The sequence below is a fragment of the Emys orbicularis genome, chromosome 18, assembly GCF_028017835.1.
Source record: "Emys orbicularis isolate rEmyOrb1 chromosome 18, rEmyOrb1.hap1, whole genome shotgun sequence".
Classification (NCBI taxonomy): domain Eukaryota; kingdom Metazoa; phylum Chordata; order Testudines; family Emydidae; genus Emys; species Emys orbicularis.
In genome coordinates, this window is record NC_088700.1 from 9,629,445 (window position 1) to 9,650,685 (window position 21,241).

General features: G+C 51.5%; 1 protein-coding gene across 1 annotated transcript; it reads left to right on the forward strand.

Annotated features, from left to right (window-relative positions):
• Positions 1-3,966: 3,966 nt before the first annotated feature.
• On the forward strand, positions 3,967-13,984 carry SLC2A6 (solute carrier family 2 member 6). Its single transcript, XM_065418911.1, has 10 exons — positions 3,967-4,067; positions 6,123-6,285; positions 6,944-7,150; positions 8,034-8,133; positions 8,969-9,180; positions 9,588-9,740; positions 11,172-11,280; positions 11,567-11,749; positions 12,202-12,347; positions 13,820-13,984. The coding sequence occupies exons 1-10, from the start codon at positions 3,967-3,969 to the stop codon at positions 13,982-13,984; spliced, it is 1,539 nt and encodes a 512-aa protein (XP_065274983.1).
• The last annotated feature ends 7,257 nt before the right edge of the window (positions 13,985-21,241 follow it).

A 21,241-nucleotide genomic window follows, 5' to 3' on the forward strand; every position in this document is an offset into this window, starting at 1 on the left:
GTGCCAACCAGTGCCAGCCTGGCAGACAGTACTGAGAACCAAGTGCAGTTACTGCCTGTAGCCACCAGATGGCAGTGTAACTATACCCTTTGAAACGCTGCCTTTTCTCTCTGGGGTGGTCCAGAATTCAGGCAGAAGGTTTCCCAAGTTGTGGTGAGTTCAGATGCATCAGACAAAAAAGATATTTACCATCAAAGCAGGTTTTTTAATTTCACATGGTGAATCTGGCTGCTGCTTGCCTCTTTCTAGGAGTTTATTGCCTTTGCATTTGGTTAAACGGCCTGAGGAAAAGGCTCTTTAGCTTTATAGCAAAGCCGGATAAACGACCAGTGGTCCTGATCGCAGAGAGGAGTTAATTGGCATCTACCCATCCGTGTCTGTGTGACGTTGTGCAGTCTACATGGTTTTATAAAAACTTGATAATAAGTCAATATAATGTAACTGGGATAGTGTTAGAGAAAATATGGTAATAAGTGAATGTAACGTAACTGGGATATGCTTCATGCAAAAGGTCTCTTGTAAGGTATCATTACAAAGCTTATAATCTACTGAGTATGATCATCTGATTTGTATAAATGTACCGCTCTTGTATCTAAAACTAGAAATATAAAATGTAACTCTGAGGGCCTATTGTAATTATGTAAAGTGTGGGCCATTAAGGATGGTTTGGAATCTTGATGACTCCCATTGTCTGCAGATGGCTGTTTACCTGTGAGTCTCCCTGTATATGTGTGTGCTGGCAAGTGAGTAATGAAGTCTTGCAGTGACATGTGATCATGTCACCTGAACTGGAATCCATCTTTAACCTGGTGCTTTTCCAGTGAGGGCGGGGTGTGTGGAAACCCAGAGGGACAAAGGGTTCCCGCCTTATGCAAAAGATATATAAAGGGGTGGAACAGAAGAGAGAGAGAGAGGAGCCATCATGAAGAATCCCCTAGCTACCACCTGAGCTGGAACAAGAGCTGTACCAGGGGAAAGAATTGTGCCCAGGCCTGGAAGGTGTCCAGTCTGAGAAAAACTTACTGAAGCATCTCTGAGGGTGAGATTATCTGTATTTAGTTTGATTAGGCATAGATTTGCGCATTTTATTTTATTTTGCTTGTGACTTACTTTGTTCTGTCTGTTACTACTTTGAACCACTTAAATCCTACTGTCTGTATTTAATAAAATCACTTTTTATTTAGTAATTTACTCAGAGTATGTATTAATACCTGAGGGAGCAAACAACTGTGCATATCTCTCTATCAGTGTTATAGAGGGCAAACAATTTATGAGTTTGCCCTGCATAAGCTTTATGCAGGGTAAAACGGATTTATCTGGGTTTAGACCCCATTGGGAGTTGGGCATCTGAGTGCTAAAGACAAACACACTACTGTGAGCTGTTTTCAGGTAAACTTGCAGCTTTGGGGCAAGTGATTCAGACCCTGGGTCTGTGTTAGAGCAGACTGGAGTGTCTGGCTCAGCAAGACAGGGTGCTGGAGTCCTGAGCTGGCAGGGAAAATAGGAGCAGAAGTAGTCTTGGTACATTGGGTGGCAGCTCCCAAGGGGGTTTCTGTGATCCAACCCGTCACAGTCTGTCAAGAACCAGCTTCTGCTTTCAGTGTCAAACCAGGGTAATGAAGAGCACAACCCAGCCTGAGAATGTTACATCAGAGCAGAGAGTCCCTAGTGGGGTTTCAAAGCCATGTGGTCAGAACATGTGGCTTTGCCAGACTCTTCCTCCTAGCTGGCCAAGTGCTGCTGCTGGGGGTCCATGCTGACAGGGTCGTGCCCTGGGCAATTTTCAGATGAGCTGAACTGTGGCCTCGGGTTCCAAACTCCCCTGGTGCTCTGAGCTCTCTTCCTTCAGGGAAATCCGACACCTGAGCGCCTGAGTCAAAGGTAATGTCCCAGCACGACTCTGACTCCAAATAAAATCTGCTTATACAGCCCTGATGCGCCCAGGGCTCTGTGTGTGCACAAGAGAAACCGGCTCTGACCGTCTCCTGGGGCAGAGAGCCACCCCCTCAGTGACTCCTCGGGCTGCTGTGGGAACGGCATTGAGAGGGGTCCAAAGGGGGCCCTCCATCCCAAGCCTCACTGTACTATCCCCGGGCTTGGGAGGATTCGGGAAATGTCGATTTCATCCTACACACTCGAACCAACAGAAAGAAATATTTCCATAGAGAACTCTTGACATTTGCAGCTAATCAAAAGGAGACAGATTTGCTTGAGAACCTGGCGTTTGATTTAAGGAACTTTACTGTGTCTATTCAGACATGTGATGGTGACTATTGGTGATTTACCAGCTCTTAAGTTTTCACTTTTGAATCTCAACCCCTACTGTCATTAAATAATTATTGTGACCCCCCCAACTGCCTGATGCTCCCCCCATAATTGCCCACAACTGTGAACGTTTAAATAGATAAATATTAAAAATACAGTTACAAGGAACCACAGATTTTAGCTGTCAAAATTATTAAAAAGTAAACATGGAAATCTGCCAAGCCCAACTCTGCTCCCAGGGTTGCACCTGCCCAGATAGCCTCCTGTCACAGGCTGAGTCCCTCAACACCAAAGCTTATCATTGGCCCTGGTATAAGCCACTTCCTCCCTCCCTGATCTCAGATCTGGTTCCCCACCAGAAGAGCCACTCCTGCACGTTTCTGCAGATTCATCCCACCATCACAGTCCCCTCATCCCAATCCCCAAACCCTGGGGAGGCTGGAGCCAGGGTGGAAACCAGCTGCAACGTCTGGATCCGGAGCCAAACTTCCCCAAGGTCTGGGGTGGCTGGCTGCGAGGTTGTGGTTAGGGCCCTTCGGTACTGATCCTGGCGGGGGACACCTGAGCAGCCAGGGCCAGTCGTGCCTGGGTCCCTGCTCCACTGCCCTTCATAGGAACGAGTCTTCCAGAAGGCATTTGCTGGAGGGACTGGTTCCCGGGGACGAGGTTTGCCCTCGATCCTGCAGGCCCCTGACGATGCAGGATTGCTGTGCTCCAGTGCGTGTGAGCAGAGGGCACGGTCAGGGAGATGTTAGAGACCCTCAGTGCTGTGTGCTAGCGGGTCTCAGCCCCGTGCTCCCTGCCTGGCCGGGACACAGGGTAATGAAGCAGCAGGATGGGAAAGGGGCTTGTCTGGAGACAAGGGCTCCAGTGAGATCCTGATCACACTAAGCACGCACTTAGCTACCCACTCCCCTCTCAGCCCTGCCACCAGCCCCCAGGAGTACCCCCATTACTGTAGGAACAGGTCCCGCCCGGCTCATCGCTCCGGATCTCGGCCTTTCAGTTTGTGCTTGTGACCAGAGCTCCCCCGGAGCCATGCGGCTGCACCGGCCGTACCCCGACAGAGGCACCATGTGCCCTGGTGGAGATGCTGTGCCCAAGCAGGGGGCATGCCAGGCTCCCCTTGCCACATCCAGTATGGAACGTGCCACCCTCCCCTTGCTATGCCCCATGGGGCATGCCAGCTGTCCCTGGCCATGTGCCGCCCCAGGGAGTTTCCCTCCCCTTCTCTCTGTCTCACACACACGCAGGAAGGGTGCAGGGAAGAGACGGGGCCAGGTGATGAGGCACACGAGCTCAGGAGTGAGCAAGGAGGAAGAGTGGGTGACTGAAGGGGGAGAGGGTGGAGGACAGGGTGGGATGGTGTGGCAGTGGGGGTGGGTTGAGGGGGGTGATTATTTCCCTGTCACTCTTTCACATTTCCTGGCCCCAGCCAGCTTCCTCTTCTGGGGCACTCGGCCGCTCACCCACCAGCACAGATTGCACCGGTTAAGCGCTTTGAGCTGCCTCCTCACATCTCTCTCTCTCTCTCTTTCGCTTTCGTTCGATTTTGTTCCTGCTTGTCCCCTGGAGACAATCCCAAGCTAGCAGCAGCCCAGAAAGCTGCAGAGGCGTCAGACCCGCTGGGGACGGTGGATCCTGCAGCCCGCGCTGCCCAGCCTGCCTTGCCACTGGAGAGACCAGGACAAAGTCACCCCCATGGACGCCAGCATACAGAAACCGCTCCTGGGAGTGCCCGGCTCAGCGTATCAGACCTTCCCGCAGAGGTCTGCCCACCAGCTGGACCGGGAATACATCAGGTAGGAGCTGGGCTCGCCCCGCTGGGCGCTCTCACCTGGGGGCAGGGGTCTGACTGATGGGAGCCCAGATGGGGCCATTGCTCTCAGAGAGGAGCATGTACGAGCGACACACCTGTCCTGGGGCTGCTCCTCTCCCCGCCTGTGCCAATTTCAGTGGGGATTGGGAAAAAGGCTTCATCTACTCCTCACTGTCCAGGATCATTATTGAGTCATCAGTATTCGGGTGGCACCCGGAGCCCCCGGCAGGCCCCGGAGCCCGGCTGTGCCAGGCGCTGTACGCGCACACTGAGAGCCAGGCCCTGCCACACACAGCTTGCTGTTTAGTTTAAGACCAGAAGCAATAAGGGAGTGTAACAGGTGCAAACTGGCACCGCTCCCCTGGTATCGAGAAAGCTCTGCTGGGAATGCTGCGGGGGGGCGAGATGAACCGCAAGGAGCTCACACGCTGGCCCGGGCTACCAACAGGCACTGCTAGATGGCCCTGAATCGTCGGGACAGCCCTCTGTCTGGCCCCACTGCGATAGGCCCTGTGCCCATGGGGAGGTCCAGTCAGCGCCCAGAGCTCTGTTCTGCGGCCGGCTCCTGCTCGGCTGAGCCAGACGCCAGGACTGCTGGCTTTGCCAGGCTGGTGGGGCTGAACGCTAGGCGTACCGGGGTTGTGTGGGTTTGTGTGTGTGTGGAGGGGGTAGGTGCTATAGAGGGAGAGGAAGGATTGTCCAGTGGTTAGGGCTGTAGCCTAGGACCTGGGTTCAAGTCCCTGCTATGCCACAGACATCCTGTGTGACTTGGGGAGGTCACTTTGCCATTCTCTGCCTCAGCTGCCCGTCAGCACAACAGGGATGGAAGCCCTGCCCCGCTTCCCGGGGAGGTGAAGATGCCAACACTAAGGACTGGGAGGCGCTCACACACGACAGTAATGGGGGCCAGATAAGCGTCTCTGGGCACGTCTACACAGCCCCAAGAGACCCACGGCAGCGAGGTTCGGCACCCGGGTCCACTGAGTCCGGCTCGCTGGGCTCACGCCGCGGGGCTAAAAATAGCAGCACAGATATTCAGGCTGGGGCTGGAGCCTGGGCTCTGAGACCCCGCGGGGAGGGGAGGGTCTCCGAGCCTGAATGATTACACTGCTACTTGTAGCTCCACAGCGCCAGCCCTGGGCGCCTGAGGCAGTTGACCTGGGCGCTGAGACTTGCTACCCTGGGGAGCGTTTGTTGGGTCGACGTCCCCTAAGCTGGACAGATGTGTGCTTTGGCCTGGGGTGGGACGCTGGTTTGGTTCCCACTCGGGGAGAGTGACAGCTTTATGTTCTGTGACTGCCCGGCCCCTACCCGGTGCGCGCCTGGGCACGAGAACTAGTAATAATGATTTACCACTTTCAAAAGGAAAACTGCCCCCAGAACCCCCCACCCCAGCTGACAATGGCTAAAGGGAGCAGAGGAACTGCAGTGCACCACAGAGGCAGCCCCACGGCCACTCCTGCATTCTTCAACCTCGGGTACATGAGGGTTCCTGGAAACTGCAAAGCAGGTTTAAAGACCTCACTGACTTTGGAAAGGCTCATATTTCACAGCCCAACCTCCCTGACATCTCCAGCCCCACCCCCTTATAACCCACAAGGGCCTGGTCTCCCACTCACAATGGGACAGCTTAAAGGGGGACGCTTACAAAAGGGCCCACTATTTACAAGGGACTATACTTATGCCTTAATAATAATGTCATGTATAAAGCGCCCCCGTCCCCAGGCGCCGCTCAGGGCTCCACACAGCAGAAAGGCCGTTGACAAGCCCGTTCCACCCGCATGCTCCAGAATCTGTAACCAACAAAATCAAGGAGGGCTGGAAAAGAGGGGCCAAAGGAAAAGCAGGGGTTGTTGGTGGTACAACAGAAGTGCCTGGGAGCCTAGTGAGGAAAATCCTTTAGGATAAATAGGGCTTGATCTCATTCTTTATTGTGTTGAGAGAAATGTTAGCTTAATACACCCACAACCACCCCAACCCCCCAAACACCCCTTCCTCCTTTTCCTGCTCCCTCTCTTATCCTGTCTTTCTCCTACAGAACCCTTCAAAACAAGCGGCTCTTTCTAGCAGCTTTCGCTGCCGTCCTGGGGAACTTCAATTTCGGGTACGCACTGGTTTACACGTCCCCTGTGATCCCTGCCTTGGAAACATCCAACATCCCTGCCCTGAAAATCACCCGGGTGGAGGAATCCTGGTTTGGGGTAAGAAGGGGCGTTTTCCTCTGCCTCCGTGGCGCGTCACCCCGCTGAGGGGAACAGCACACACGGCAGCTGAGCTGGGAGAAGCGATTCATGCTGATCCAGTGCTGGGAGATCCTGGGTTAAAGAGCCTTGTGTTTCCACAAATGACTAGTCGGTCCCAACCCGAGACCCCTTGAAGGGCCTGTTTTTCAGAGGGTGGGTGCTCCGCACTTTCCGGAAATCAGGCTCCCTTTTTAGGAATCTCAAGGTGGGCCCCCCAAAAAGTGAGACCCCCCCCAGTCACCAGGTGCTTTTGAAACCGTAGGCCCAGGTGACGGTGAAAGGGCAAAATGTGCGTATGTCACTCCAGGGCGCCACCATGTGGCTGGTGATGGCGGGGCTCTGAAGGGGGAAGGAATGGAATGGCAGTCGGGGCGGGGGGGGGGGGGGGGGGGAGGAAATTTCCATGGCTCTGGCAAGGATACACAGGAAGGCCCGAAAGAGGATTGGTAGGAAACAGCAGCTCCACCAGATAGAGGTTTGCAAATCTGACAGTGACTCAGAGCCACACTGCCGTGGGAGTTTTGCCATTCCAGTCACTCGGGCCAGGCTGCCCCCCCGAATTGCCATGGGAGGGCACAGAGCCGCCATGTACCTCCCACGCACCCTCCTTTTGCAGTCCGTGTTCACGCTGGGAGCTGCCGCCGGGGGCCTCAGCGCCATGCTCCTGAATGACCGCCTGGGTCGGAAGCTGAGCATCATGTTCTCAGCCGTCCCTTCCGCTGTCGGATACGCCTTCATGGGCAGTGCCCAGGGAGTCTGGATGCTGCTGCTGGGGCGACTGCTGACGGGCTACGCAGGTGGCGTGACGGCGGCATCCATACCGGTAACAAAGTTCAATGAGTTAACAACGCGACGGCTCATAGCCCCTCCCCCTCCGCTCCACCCTCCTTGGGGGATTAGCTGAGGTAGCGAGTTAGTTCACGGCTGGAGACGGGGCTCCCACATTTAATCAGGTGTTACGGTTACCCCGGCCAGGCCTTGGGAGTGGGGATGCAATAACCAGGCCCTGCTGCTGCTATAGTAACTGATGGCCTTGAACGTCACAGGGGGTCAGGTGCCTGCTAGGGGCTTGGTAATGGGACACAGGTGACCTTCCTTCCTGGGCACCAAACCCACAGTGCCCTGTTACTCAGTGGCGATTGGGCAGCCTGTGTGCAATGAGTTGGGTGCTTCTCCCAAGGGTGCCCCTCCCTGGCAATCGCTGCAGAGAGGTCAAGCATTGAATGGGCCTGACCACTGAGCTCCCGTCTTACTTGCCCAGTTGGTTCCTGGGTCTGGGGGAGGCGCAGGGAGGGAGGGGGGCAGTTGCTGTGCTCTGGATAAGGAGAGAACTAAGGCCCTGAGAGCTGTCAGTCGGCACCTTTCCGCACCGCTAGGCGCGCGCGCCCACAGAGGAAATGAAGAGCTGGTCTTTGCCCTGTGCTGCCGTCCTCCCCACAGTTACTTCCTCCTACATACAGGATGCATTGACGGTAATATCAGCTCAGGGTGGCTTAAAATAGGGAAGGCAGGAATTGGGCAAGACTGAAAATAACCGGGCTGTGGTCTTGCCTCGTTTCTTGCCACGAGGCAAAGACAACTCATTTAAAACAGTGCTCCTGCTTTCACATTGGCTTTTCCCAGGACACCCCTAGCAGACACGCTGCAGAGTTCGGGGAGTGACACACCCCTTCCTGCCCCGTAACCATGGTGTTACTCTCTTCTAGGTCTATATCTCCGAGATCTCCCACCCTGGGGTCAGAGGAGCTTTGGGTTCCTGCCCTCAGATCATGGCTGTCCTTGGCTCCCTCGTCCTCTATGCCCTGGGCAAGTACACACCACAGAGGCTGGTTTCCTTCGGTATTCTGAGGGGTGGGTCAATCACTGGGCAAGTCATGAACATGTGAATGAAAAGAGGCAGAACCTAGTGGAAACTCCAGGAGAAGCCTGGGTGACCACCCAGCTAAGGTCACCATAAGAGATGAGTGTGCATTGAAGGAGCATCTTGGCAGGAGACTGTTGAATCTTGACCCTTCACTCTACAGAGGAGACATGGGAAAAGCCCGCGGTCAGATGGGTACAGATAATGACCAATGTGGGTGGATTTGCAGCAATTATGTTGTTACTACAATGACTCGGCACCTCAGTCCCGGCATCATCAAGAGTGAAGAAAGATTATTTCCACCACTGTGTGCAGCCCAGAACAGCTGGCCATGGAGGGACTTTTCTCCATTTCTATTGGGTGCTGCCAGCTGCTGGAGGCAGGACACCACATTCGATGGGCCCCTGGTCTGTTGGGAGTGCTGGGATGGGGTCCTGCAGAGAAAGGAAGGTCTAGCCTGCTGCCGTCTAGCTAGAGTGGGTTGAACCTTTTCCATTGAAACACTTTTTCTGATGGAAAATGGCTTTTCCAAACAGGATTTTTCATGAAAAATGGCCATTGTGTCCCAAATTTTGATGTTTTTGTTGAAAAACAAAAAAAATTTCAATAGCTGAAAATGTTTAGTGGGGGTTCTTTTTTGACAAAAACACACAAAAAATGATTTTTTTTAATGAAACCAAATTTTTTTATTTGAATCAAAACTTTTTTGGGGGTGGGGGAGAGAGGGGGATCATTTCCTGGGCAGCCCCGCCTTTAACATCCTGCCACTGCTTCCTGCAGGCCTGAAGCTCTCCTGGCGCTGGCTGGCCGTGGCTGGGGAAGTGCCGGTTCTCACTATGATCATCCTGCTCTGCTTCATGCCCAACTCGCCCCGTTTCCTCATCTCGAAGGGGAAGGACGACGAGGCAGTCGGGGTGCTGCGCTGGCTCCGGGGACCGAACACGGATTTCCGCCGGGAATTTGAGCAAATCAAAGAAAGCGTGAGGCAACAGGTGCGGTGGGATGGGGCCACTGAACTGGGGCATGCTGGGAATTCATACAAAAGAACATTAGAACCACCGCCTCCTTTTCCCCCCTCCAGCTCCCATAGACTGTCAGCACCACCCTGTACCAGTGCCTGACTGGGAGAAGCAGCGTGGCCCAAAGTATGGGGCCTCAGGACACCTGGGTTCTGTTTCCAGCCCTACCACACACTTGCTGTGTGACCTTGGGCACATCACTTACCCCGTTATAGAGAGCGGCAATGAGACTTCCCCACCATTGAGCAGAGCTTGGAGACCAAGAGATGAAAACGACCCAGGACTTCTCACCATTCATTTGCTCTGTTCTTTAGGTGCCAGATCTGGCCCCATGAGTGCAAACGCGTGTTTACCTTTCCGCTCTCTGTCTGTGTGTCTAGAGCAGACGGATTTCCTGCGCGGAGATCAAGGACCCGTTCATTTACAAGCCCATCCTGATCGCGGTACTAATGAGGTTCCTGCAGCAGCTCTCAGGCGTCACCCCCATCCTGGTGTATTTGCAGTCGATATTTCAGAGCACAGCTGTGATATTGGTAAGTCCCACGAGGGACCTGACTTTCCATTTCCGGTCAATCACGTAAGAACAGGGAGAGTGTTTTAACTTTCAGCTAAAGCCTCGAGACTGAACCCAATAGCCGACCTCTTCAGAGATCATAGAATCATAGAATCTCAGGGTTGGAAGGGACCTCAGGAGGATACCTAGTCCAACCCCCTGCTCAAAGCAGGGCCAATCCCCAACTACGTCCTATGGCTCTTTGCTCCATGGCCTAAATATTCAAGTGACTAGTGATTTTGGGGGCCCAACCTGAGACAGCTTAAAGGGAGCTGATTGTACAGAAGGTGCTGAGAACCCGCCCCCGGAAAACCAGGCCCCTCTAAGGAGTCTCAGGTAGGGCACCAATAAATTGAGATGCTCAAAATCACTAGTCACCTTGCAAAATGTAGGCCCAGCCCTACCCCCCTAGTCATCCCCAATGGCACAGGCATGGAGGGGGGTGTGAGAGGCACATGGGTTCTAGTAAACACAAAGTATTTGTATTGGGGTATTGGCCAATGCTCCCCCATGCTATGCCCTACCCTGGGGGCAGGACAGCTTCCCCGTTCAGCCGCCTCAGTCTGCTGTGGAACAGTTTAATGGCCTTAGTGCTGATGTCCCGGTCCCAGTCAGGTGCATTTCGCCCAGGAAAACGTCCGTGGCAATTGCTGGGTGCCTGCATCAAACCCAACTCATGGGCAGGGCTGAAGATGAGATTCCCCTTTGCTGCTCTGTCCAATGCTGGGTTTGACAGGACGTGGCTCTCCGACCCACACTGCCCTGCCCAGCGCGGAGGCCCCCTTCACTCCTCCTGCCAAGCCTTCTGCCTCTCTCCTCTTTGCTCCCAGCATGCACTGGGATGGGGAAGAGAAAACCTTTCTTGAGTTAAAGGCAAAGAACTTATTATCCCTGTACAGCAAATCATACCCCAAGCAGAGCATCCTCTCTGTGCACTGCAGCCAGGGAGACGCCAGGCTTCCCAAGGGGAGTTGTCTCTGGCCACGTCTGGCCTCCTGCTGTCCCAAAGCCAGTGGACTCCATGATCGCCAGTGGAAATTCACTCACAGAACACGGGGGACAGAACTTGGGACCTTCGGCTTCGAAGTCCCAGGCTTTTAGCATTGGAGCGAATGGCAAAACTCCTCGGAGGATGTGGGTGACAGCCCCATACTCCAGCAGATCTGATGTTCCAGCCATTGGAGGGCAAGGGTGGGATGCAAACACACACACCAGTCGAACGTTACCCCATGCCGCTGGCAGCCTGGTTTATTAGGTCTAACTAAAGGAACCATTCTTCTGTGGCTTTCACAGAAATACCAGTAGCTACGTTTCACGGCTACGACTGAAGGTGATGCAAGCAGGAACCTGTACTGCCTCAGATCTTGCTTCTCGCTTTCCTAGTTTTTTTCTTTGTTTGTTTTTACTGTAGAAGCCGGAGTACGATGCAGCTATCGTAGGGGGAGTTCGCTTGGCGTCTGTGCTCATCGCCGCTGTCTCTATGGACAAAGCTGGGAGGAAAATTCTTCTCTTCGTATCGGGTATGTCTAGCCCCAAATTCCATAGTTTTCTCTCCCAGGGCGCTAATTCATGCGATGGTGCAGCCATGTGGTGCCCCAGTGGCTTGTTTCCTTTGAACGCTAGAGCAGAGTGAGGGGGACAACACAGCTCACCAACAGGTCTGACTTCCAGTCTCAGGCCTGTGTAAACCAGGAGGAGTAACTCCATGGAACACGCTGGAGCTTCACTGGGGGAGCTGAGAGGAAAATTGGGCCTAAGCTCTTCATTTCGCCTTTTTGTTTCTTTATTCTCGCTCTCTATTAACAGCTGGGATCATGTTTGCCTCAAACCTGACCCTGGGGCTCTACATCCACTACACGTCGCTGCCTTCTCACAACTCTACCACGGCCGTCATTAACGGGACCCTAGTGAGCCCAGAAAGCCTTACTGCAGAGCCCTCCGGCTACATCACCCTCATCCCCCTGGTGGCTACCATGCTCTTTATAATGGGTATGAACTGAAGCTACAATCCATATTCCAGCTGCGGAGGTGTCCCCTGTCCAGGACTAACCATCCTGGGCCGGTGTGATATGAGTTGGGGAGGTTCCATGCTGGGGCAGGGACTGGGGCAGGAAGGAAATATTTCTCTGGAAAAACAGTGTTCATGTGGAGACCCTCAGAGGTCTGGGGTGTTGGAGCCAGTGGTATAGGCAGAGGAGAGGACCAGAGGCACAGGCTGAATGTTTTTGTCACATGAATATCACCACCACTTAGGGGCTGTAATCAGCAAGGGCTAGGTGTGAAGATGGATCCCTCACTTTGAAGGCCCACTAGTCTTGAGAGTGGCCGGTTGAAATGGAACTAGGAGCAGTCACGGGTCAGGGATTGGCAGGGAACTTTTCCATTCCCTACCCCCTATGGTCCTCTGCTTTTCCCCTGATCTCTCCCTTTTCTCCCACCAGGTTATGCCATGGGCTGGGGCCCCATCACCTGGTTGCTGATGTCAGAGATCCTCCCTCTGAAGGCCCGTGGGGTGGCGTCAGGCCTCTGTGTCCTCGTGAGCTGGCTCACGGCCTTTGCGCTGACCAGATTCTTCCTGCTGGTTGTGGTGGGTTCAGCTAGTGGCGGCGAGTGGAGGTTGGCCTGAGGGAGGCCTGAGGGGGTTGGCCCTTAATTTATTTATTATCATTTTTCTAACTGGTGCTAGGCCCTCCAAGGCTGCCACCCCTTGGGAGAAATATGACAGAGACAGCCAATCCTGTCAGGAATGCAGACAAGGGACACCACTCTTGGGAGGCAGCACGGTTGGGAGAGCTGAGAGCTGCAGCACAAAGATGCGATCTATTTTATCCAGGCGTTGGCAGCTTTGCCAACTCACACCATTTTATCGCAACTCTTGCGATATTTGGTGTTTTGCTTAAAGCCTCAGCTCCTGGAGTCAGGTGATGACCTGAGACTCTCAGCTTTCTCTTTTTTTTTTTTTTTAAAGTATATTTCTAGTCCTCATGATTGCAGTGCAAAGCTTGAAACCATGACCCGAGTGCGACTTTGAGGCCCAGAAACCAGAAGGAAAATAGAAATTATTGTTATTTTTTTAAATCTCATGATTTTTATGCCAATCTCTTGATTCAGGCCCCAAAATATCATACTTGGGGTTGGCATTACAAGCCTCCTCCAGAACTTCATGCAGACACACGAACACTTAGTTGGCCCATGTATGGCTTTCCACCGGGAGGTCTCCAAATGTCTTGCAAAGGAATGTCAGTGTCACTGTCTCCATTTTACAGATGGAGAAGCAGTGAGGGGGAGCTCAGGGTCACACTTCAGAGCTGGGACTACAACCCAGCTGTCTTGACTCCCTGACCGGTGATTTATCCACTGGACCACACTGCCTCCCATTAGCCCCTTCCATCCAAGGCACGTTAAGCACATTAATGAAATAAGCCTCACTGTCTCCACGTTAGAGGGGGAAACTCGGATGCAGAGAGATTAGGCGACCTGTGCAGGCCCACACACACCAATTTAGTGGCCAAGTTGTGAACCGACTTCCTATCTCCTGCCCCCACATCCCCATGCCCATGCCTTAACCCCAAGGCCATCCTTAGGTCTATAAGAACGGCCACACTGGGACAGACCAATAGTCCGTCTTGCCCTGTATCCTGTTTTCCGACAGTGGCCGGTGCCAGATGCTTCAGAGGGAGTGAACAGAACAGGGCAATTTTGAGTGATCCATCCCATGTCATCCAGTCCCAGCTTGTGGCAGGCAGAGGTTTAGGGACACCCGGAGCATGGGGTGCATTCCAGACCATCTTGGCTAATAGCCACTGATGGACCTATCCTCCATGAACTTCTCTCATTCTTTTTTTAACCCAGTTATACTTTTGCCCTACACAACATCCCCCGGCAATGAGTTCCACAGGTTCACTGTGCATTGTGTTCCTCTCTGTGTATGAAGTCTGAGGACACAGAGGGAAGGCGTCGACTTACCACTTCCCTTCATTTTCCTCAGTATTTTGCTAACCCACTCTTTCAATGGCTCTCAGCTCCCGAGTCACACGGGCACTTTGTCCTATTTTCCAGCAAGACTTCGGCCTTGAAGTCCCGTTCCTGTTCTTTGCGGTCATCTGCGCAGGGAACCTCCTCTTCACGGGTTGCTGCGTCCCAGAGACCAAAGGCCGATCCCTGGAGCAAATCGAATCCTACTTCAGGACTGGGCGGAGATCCTTTATGAGGAACCACATATGAGGATCCTTAGAAGCACCACCCTTCAGCTGAGCTTTCAAAACAAAATCTGACATGCAAGGGGACAAGAAAATTTTTGTGCTGCTAGAGGCAGAACCTGGCATTTTCTCTGTGCCAACAAGGCCTACATACATCATGCACGCAGGCTCGCTGGTGACTGTCTAATTTTGGATGGAACCATTGTCTTTGAGAATCACACACTGGAATTTCACCTCCTTTTCATGAGTCACTCAACACTATTCTAAGGATCCGTTGGTCTCTGGACAGAATGTTAACGACCTGGAATTTCTATCTGTGCTGCTAATTTTAACCTAGATAGCAATATCAGCTCCAAAACTGTACTGGAGGTAAAGAGGGATCCTTAAAGTCAAACAAACATAGTCTGCGGACCGGAGAAAACCAGCCGTTTCTTAACACAGCCTGTAAGAGCAAAGCAGCCCAGGGGAAGCAGGGTTTGAATCAAGAGCTTACATTGTTGGCCACTGTCCAGGGTGGGTTGGCAAAGGCCCTTTGTGCAGTTGCAACAATAAAGTGGTTTTGACTCCCATGATCATGGGGCAAGAGACATCACGTTAATTTTTAAGCAAAGGATCTGACGCTCCAGGGCAGTGCCCTGCACTGAGGGCCTGTCCTAATACCCCTCCTAATGCACAGTTCCCAGATACGCACCTGGGAAATGTCTGTTCTTTTGTGCAACATTACTTGGAATCTTGCATGAACAGTGATTTCAAAAAAGGCAGCGAGAGAGAGAGAGAGTTTTTCATATAAAAAGCTGCCACATTTTATTGCTAAAACTGCACATTACACCAGATGCCTAATAAACAGGAGTGAGACCCAATTCAGTCCACACAGAAAGGACCCTTAGAACAGAACAAAGAAAGGGAACAGAATCAAACACTCAGCGCTAGTGCAGCTGCCCCACTGTAGGGGGACACATTAGGTGCAGACAGTACTTTTGCTGTAGCTACAGACAGGTCCTTCTCCCGCCAGAGATTGTTCTAACAAAGAGGGTATGAGAGCTGGTTTTCTTCCCATGTTCAGCCACTGAAGGAGGCAGGGGAAGGCCTCTCTTGGAGATGTGTTGGCCCTCCCATCTTTGAGATTTCAGCTACACATGGTTAGCAGCACCTTGTCCCCACCATCCTCAGCAACATCACCAAAGGGCTACCCCAGTCTCTTGCAGGCTGACGGTCTCACCATAGCACCAGCCAATGTCCACACAACCAGGCAAGTAGCTTGTAAAGGTTTTGAACAGCAGCCCATACCAAAGGAGCTTGGAGTTTCCAAAACAGCAAAGACCCTGGTTTTGGACTGACTGTCCACCATTCATCCAGCCACACGAACACTGTACTAGCAGATGACTCACTGACTTGCCTGCTCCCTTCCATTACTAGTACACCTCAATGCACTGGAACTGGGAGTAGTGGGATGAAATTAAGACGTGGTACATTTGGGCTGGATATCAGGAAAGGTTTCCTAATACTGAGACCTCCTGGATTAGACTGGAGAATGGTCCCCAAGGGCAATGGTGGAATTCCCATCAGATGAGACATTTCAAACTGCATGGAACAGAGGAGTAGAAGGTAGAGATGGGTCCAAATCAGAACTCCAGATCCAAACTCCTCTGGACTTCAGGAAATTTCAGATCCAGACCCAAACTTTGCAGCTCAGGCCCATCTCTACCATGCACTGGCTAGGGTTTGACTAAGTGTGACCAGCACTATAAGGGTTCCCTGCAGCTCTCACTTGAGTCGAGGACGCTCAGCACTTTTGGAAGTCCTGCCCAAGACTTCTTCCATCTCAAATGCATCCGGACCAAATCCTGAAGTCTTTGAAACTCTCCTGGAAGCCAGTGGGCATTTTGCCTGAGTAAAAAGTGAGTGAGGGCAGAGCAAGAACCTCAGGGTTTGGCCTAAGGGAGTTTTGCATGAGTATAAAACTGGGAAGGATGTTGGGTTGTTCTCTATGATGAGAACTTTATTCTTTGAGTGTCGCTTCTTTTCCTTTATACCCACGCCGGTCCATATTCTGCTATTAAGTTCAAAGTCTCAGAAATCACAGTGGCTCTTTCCGGAGGTAGAATGGTCTTTTATTCACTGCATACACAAAGAATCAATTAATTAGTCTTACAAAACCAGCACTCGCCGCCTTCTAGAGCAGCAAGGCCTCGGTACATAGTATAAATGAAGCTTCAATTCTTCCCTTTAATACCCAGTGTAAAATTGTCCCAGATGGAAATGGAGCTTGCAAATACAGCGCTGTCACCTTTTATGAATAAAATAGATGATGAGAGATTAGTAACTTTGCTTATGCCGTGCAAATGCGCTTTGGGAACGAGAACTGCCCAGACGGCTCTGGGTCTGGTGGTGGTGTGCACATTTGCACCCAGTACCTATGTATCGTTCGTTTGCAATGCCAAGCTCTTTGCAGCCAATGAATTCCCATCTCTCTGTAATTTGCACATTATACAACCTCCTTCCCTCTGGTCAGTTCTCTCCTGAGAGGCCTTTCCAGCAGGACCCAGTGCACACAGAACACAGAGGATCCTTGTCTGTAAAGACCCCTTGAAGTGTGGCCCTTCAGCCTACACATCACCAGTGTCTGAAGGGCTAGTGTCAGGGTTGGACTGAGACTGTAAACTCCCTGGGGCAGGTACTGGAACTTCATCTATGCTTGTACAGCTCCTGACAGTGCTCAGCAAGTACTATTAATAACCACCCAGCACTGTGAATGGATCTACTCACTACTGTATTCATAATGTTATCTTAGCTACACCCCCAAAAGTAATTGCTTATCCATGCTAGGATCAGAGCCAGGCTAACTACAACTGTATTTACTGCTGCTGCTCCTAAAAGCCCTTTATGTGGCATGTCTAATACAGAACTCAGCAGTAAGGAGGGTTGTCAGCCTGCTGAAGTCTACAATCATGATAACAACTGTCACAGAGACATCTGCAGCACAAAGAGGGGCTTGGGCTTTAAAGCCCAAGTTTCCAAAAGGGCCCACTAATTTTGGGTGCCCCATGCTGGTCCTGAAGTCAGTGGGATCTGTGGGTGCTCAGCACCTCTGGAAATCAGGTCCTGGGGGTCTCGAGGCACCCAAATTTAGTGGCCACTTGAAAATTCTGGCCAAAGGCTTGTACTCCATCCTTACAGAAACTTCCTTATGTCCCCAATTCATGTGCTTAACTCGGAGCATGTTCTTAAGGCTCATTGAAGTCAGTGGGGCCTAAGCACATGCCTAAGTGCTTTGCTGAATTGGGGCCTGACCCCAGACACTGGGGCTCAGAGCATAGGATGATCTCAGGAGACTTCCTACTGAGGTCTGGGGGAGTTTTGCCATTGACACCAATGGAAGCAAGATCAGACCATGCAAGCTGGCCAATCTTAGTAAATACTTTAAAGGTCAGAAAGCGCTCGGATGCTATTGTAACAGGGACCTGCTGAGAACCCCGTACTGACAGGAATCTAGGCACAACATGGTGAATGAAGGAGCTTGCCACTTCACTGGCTTACTTCTGTGGGTGTAGGTTAGACTCCGTGTTATTCTATCACATCTGCTTTGCTTTTAATTTCCTTTTATTCAGGCTAGTGTATAACTACTCACCGAACAAAGCAATCACCACTAATTCATGCCAGCAACTATCTGCTTTACTCTGCGATCTCCTGCTACTGAATACTAGTCTAACTTCACTAAACGCCGTTGAAATCAACGGTGCAATTGTCCCATTCACTCAGTGGGACATGACACTTTTCTTTTTTTAATCTAGTAATGGTATTGCCTAGGGACACTGTCCAGACAGCTCACAGGACAGGCCTGCTGTCACATGACACGCTCCACCACCAGTCTTATTCGGAGGTATCCTTTAAACACAGAATCACTGTACGTTATCCATGCCATGAAGGGCCCATTGACATTAGTGGTGCAAGTTATCCAGGTGCCGTGCTACCTAGTAACACAAACACCCTGGAAAGTCAATGCTCCATGTGCAGGAAGGTCCATGTACAGTAACGCGGCTCTAACACAGAGCTAGTGGCTCAAAAATGGGATCAGACCATTTATTAAACTCAGTGGCATCTGGGTTGACAATTCACATAAAGTGATGGAGGCCCTAAGATCCTAGGGAGAGGGGACTTGGAACAAAATAGCTGCTAAAGACTGAGCTGCAGGGACCTATGCGTGTCTGTGAGTCTGTCTGTCTGTCCAATAAACCATGGGCTAGAGCAGGGGTTCTCAAACTGGGGGTTGGGACCCCTCAGGGGGCTGGGAGGTTATTACATGGGGGGGTCGCAAGTTGTCAGCCTCTGCCCCAAACCCTGCATTGCCTCCAGCATTTATAGCAGTATTAAATACATTAAAAAGTGTTTTTAATTTATAAGGGGAGGTCACACTCAGAGACTTGTTATGTCACCAGGACAAAAGTTTGAGAACCGCTGGGCTAGAGTCTCGGCTGGCGTAAACCTGCACAGCTCCTTTGACTTTAACGGAGTGACAGCAATTTGCACCAGCTGAGGCTTTGGCCCCAATAACCTTCGGCGGCACCATCAGCTCGCTCTACAATACACACACTAATGCCTTCCAGCAAAATAAAACCAGCAGCCTGATTTTTCCACAAGACAGGGCTCAACCCTGCTCCCACTGAGGTCAGTGAAGTTTTGCCATTGACTTCAGTGACTATAGGATCTGTGCTAGCCACAACCGTATCTGAACCGGATTGTTGTTAACATGGTGTCAGCCAAACTGTGAACACAACTTCAAAAGATCATTTCACACACTGACTCTGCGGCTGGAAGGCGACAGGTCAGCTGGTTGGTAAATCCCTCTCCTGGGTGTGTAATAAACAGCACCTTACTCTAAAGGTGAAATCGTTCAGAGCATTTTCTTACAGTAGCTAGGGCTCCTCTCTTTGCCCAGAGAGACACCTGAAATGAAATGAAACATTCCCTTGAACTACGGCGAAACACTGTCCTCTGTTAAACAGCGTTTCCTTCTGTGTCCAGTGAGAACAGTCCCAGCAGAAATACTTAAATACCCCCAAATAAATTATTCTTCCACTTCTCAACCAGAACAAAAAGCAACAGTGTAAAACAAAACCATAAATTCAGTGTAAACCTATGATCAGAAGAGAGTGTAGGGGTCAGTGTTGAGAAAAGAGGGAACTGGACTTCGAGAATGATCCATACCCTCCAGAAGAGAATCAAACAGAGAATGCGATTAGGGCACTGTTTATGTAGCAGGGGCGGCTCCAGGCACCAGCGCACCAAGCGCATGCCTGGGGCAGCAAGCCGCGGGGGGGCAGCCTGCCGGCTGCTGTGGGGGTGGCGGTCAGGCAGCCTTCGGCGGCATGCCTGCGGGAGGTCCGCTGGTCCCGCGGCTTCGGCGGTAATTCTGCGGCGGGTACGCCGAAGCCGCGGGATCGGCGGACCTCCCGCAGGCATGCCGCCGAAGGCTGCCTGACTGCCGTGCTTGGGGTGGCAAAATACATAGAGCCGCCCCTGTATGTAGAATGTTACATAGAAGAAGCGAGTTCTGTAGTCCATCCAGTACAAAACTGGTGAATGTGGATTTGATCCTGCACCACATTGTCAATGGGAGTTTCACCATTGAGCTGAACAGGAGCAGGATCAGAGCCTGTATGCCCAAGTAGAAAGCGGGTAAAATGCATGTTAATTACTAAAGAGCCTTTTTTTTTCCTGCCAGGAAGATCCCAGAACTGCACCACCGAGAATCCTCAAGCCCTGCTTTAAAATGAAGCCACCTCTGGGGTAGCACCCGGCAGCAGTTTAACAGTGCACAACAGCAGGGTAAAACAGGAAGTGACGAACAGTTGAATTCATTTGGTTACATCTGTAGGATGTGTAAGACTTCCCAAGTGTAGTGTACAGTTATAGCTTGTTAAACCCCACAAAGCTATTATGTTGCCTTTTTCTTCTGCGAGCTAAGAGCCACATTTTGCTCTCAGCTAAACCAATGTAACGCCAGAGTCATCCGCTGAGCTCAGTGGAATTAATCTGGATTACTCAGAGTGCAGAATCTGGGCTCAAGTTCCAAGGCACCAGGTTAGAGCTAATGTTATTTTTATCTGCACTTTGTCTAGTGGCTCCAGGACAGGATGAGGCCTTTACTTTCACAGTTTAAAAGGAAATCAAACGGTCGCAAAGCATGCTATTGGAGGCAATAGCTGCAAACAGTATGTAGTGTCTAGCTGGACTAGTCAGAGGGTCCACTCGCGAGCACGGCCTCTTTAAAGTAGCAGCAACTTGGGACAGAAAAGTGAACTAGGGGAGAACAATATGAGCTGGAGTGGGCTGGCAGTGTCCTTGCTGCTGGATGCAACAAATGCACTTGACTCTGTGCAAGAGCACTGCAGCCTGCCAGGCTACCCTCTCGGCGACACATGATGATAGGGCTGGGGAGGGTGGGGGGTGTAAGAGCATTATGAGAGCAGGACACAAATTCCATGGTATAAAGTGAGTTGGTTCATCTTAGAGAATCCTAAGCAAATTTTACCAGGCGGATGCAGCGTAGAACACTTCCCAGATCTGAAGCATCCCAACGTTGCAGGGAAAAGCGTGCCACCTGCCCACGCAGCAGCAATATGGGGGGCTGCAAGCCACCGGATTTTTGGCATGAGCCTAAATGCGAATGTTGGTGCGGGACAGAAAAAAAGAATATGTCCCACATCCGTAGGTACTGACTCTGCATGGAGAGGCAGTAGGAGAAAGCGCACCTAAGGAGGCTTCCGATTCCAAATCAGAATCTGGGCACCTGAGCAAGGGACCTTCCTTCATACCAGTTACCATATGTCACAGTTTAAATGGACAGGACTAGCAAAATCCTGCTCAGCTCAAGGAATGTTACCCTCATTTCTGCTGAGGGAAAGAAATTCTTACTCCCCTTTTCCTCCAGTGAAAGGGTGAGTGGTAACAGGAAAAGAAAGAAAAAAATCCCTACCGAGACAAACTGAGGAGCTGATCTGGTTCAAGTCCTCTGTACAACGCAGCCGCTGCCTGCAGCTATACTCAGAGGGATGTGGAGGTTGTGCTTTACACGTATTAGGACCTGATCCAAAATCCATTCAAGATTGTGGGAGTCTCTCCATTAACTTCTGTGGGCTTCCGATCAGGTCTCTGGAGGGTTTGTTCTTGTCTTAAGTTACTTTTGTGCTGTCAAAGGTGTTTTGCTCATTGGCAGTAATTCCTGACCTAACTGCCCCTCATCTAAAACCCTAAAATAAAGCAACACCACGGATCAATTAGT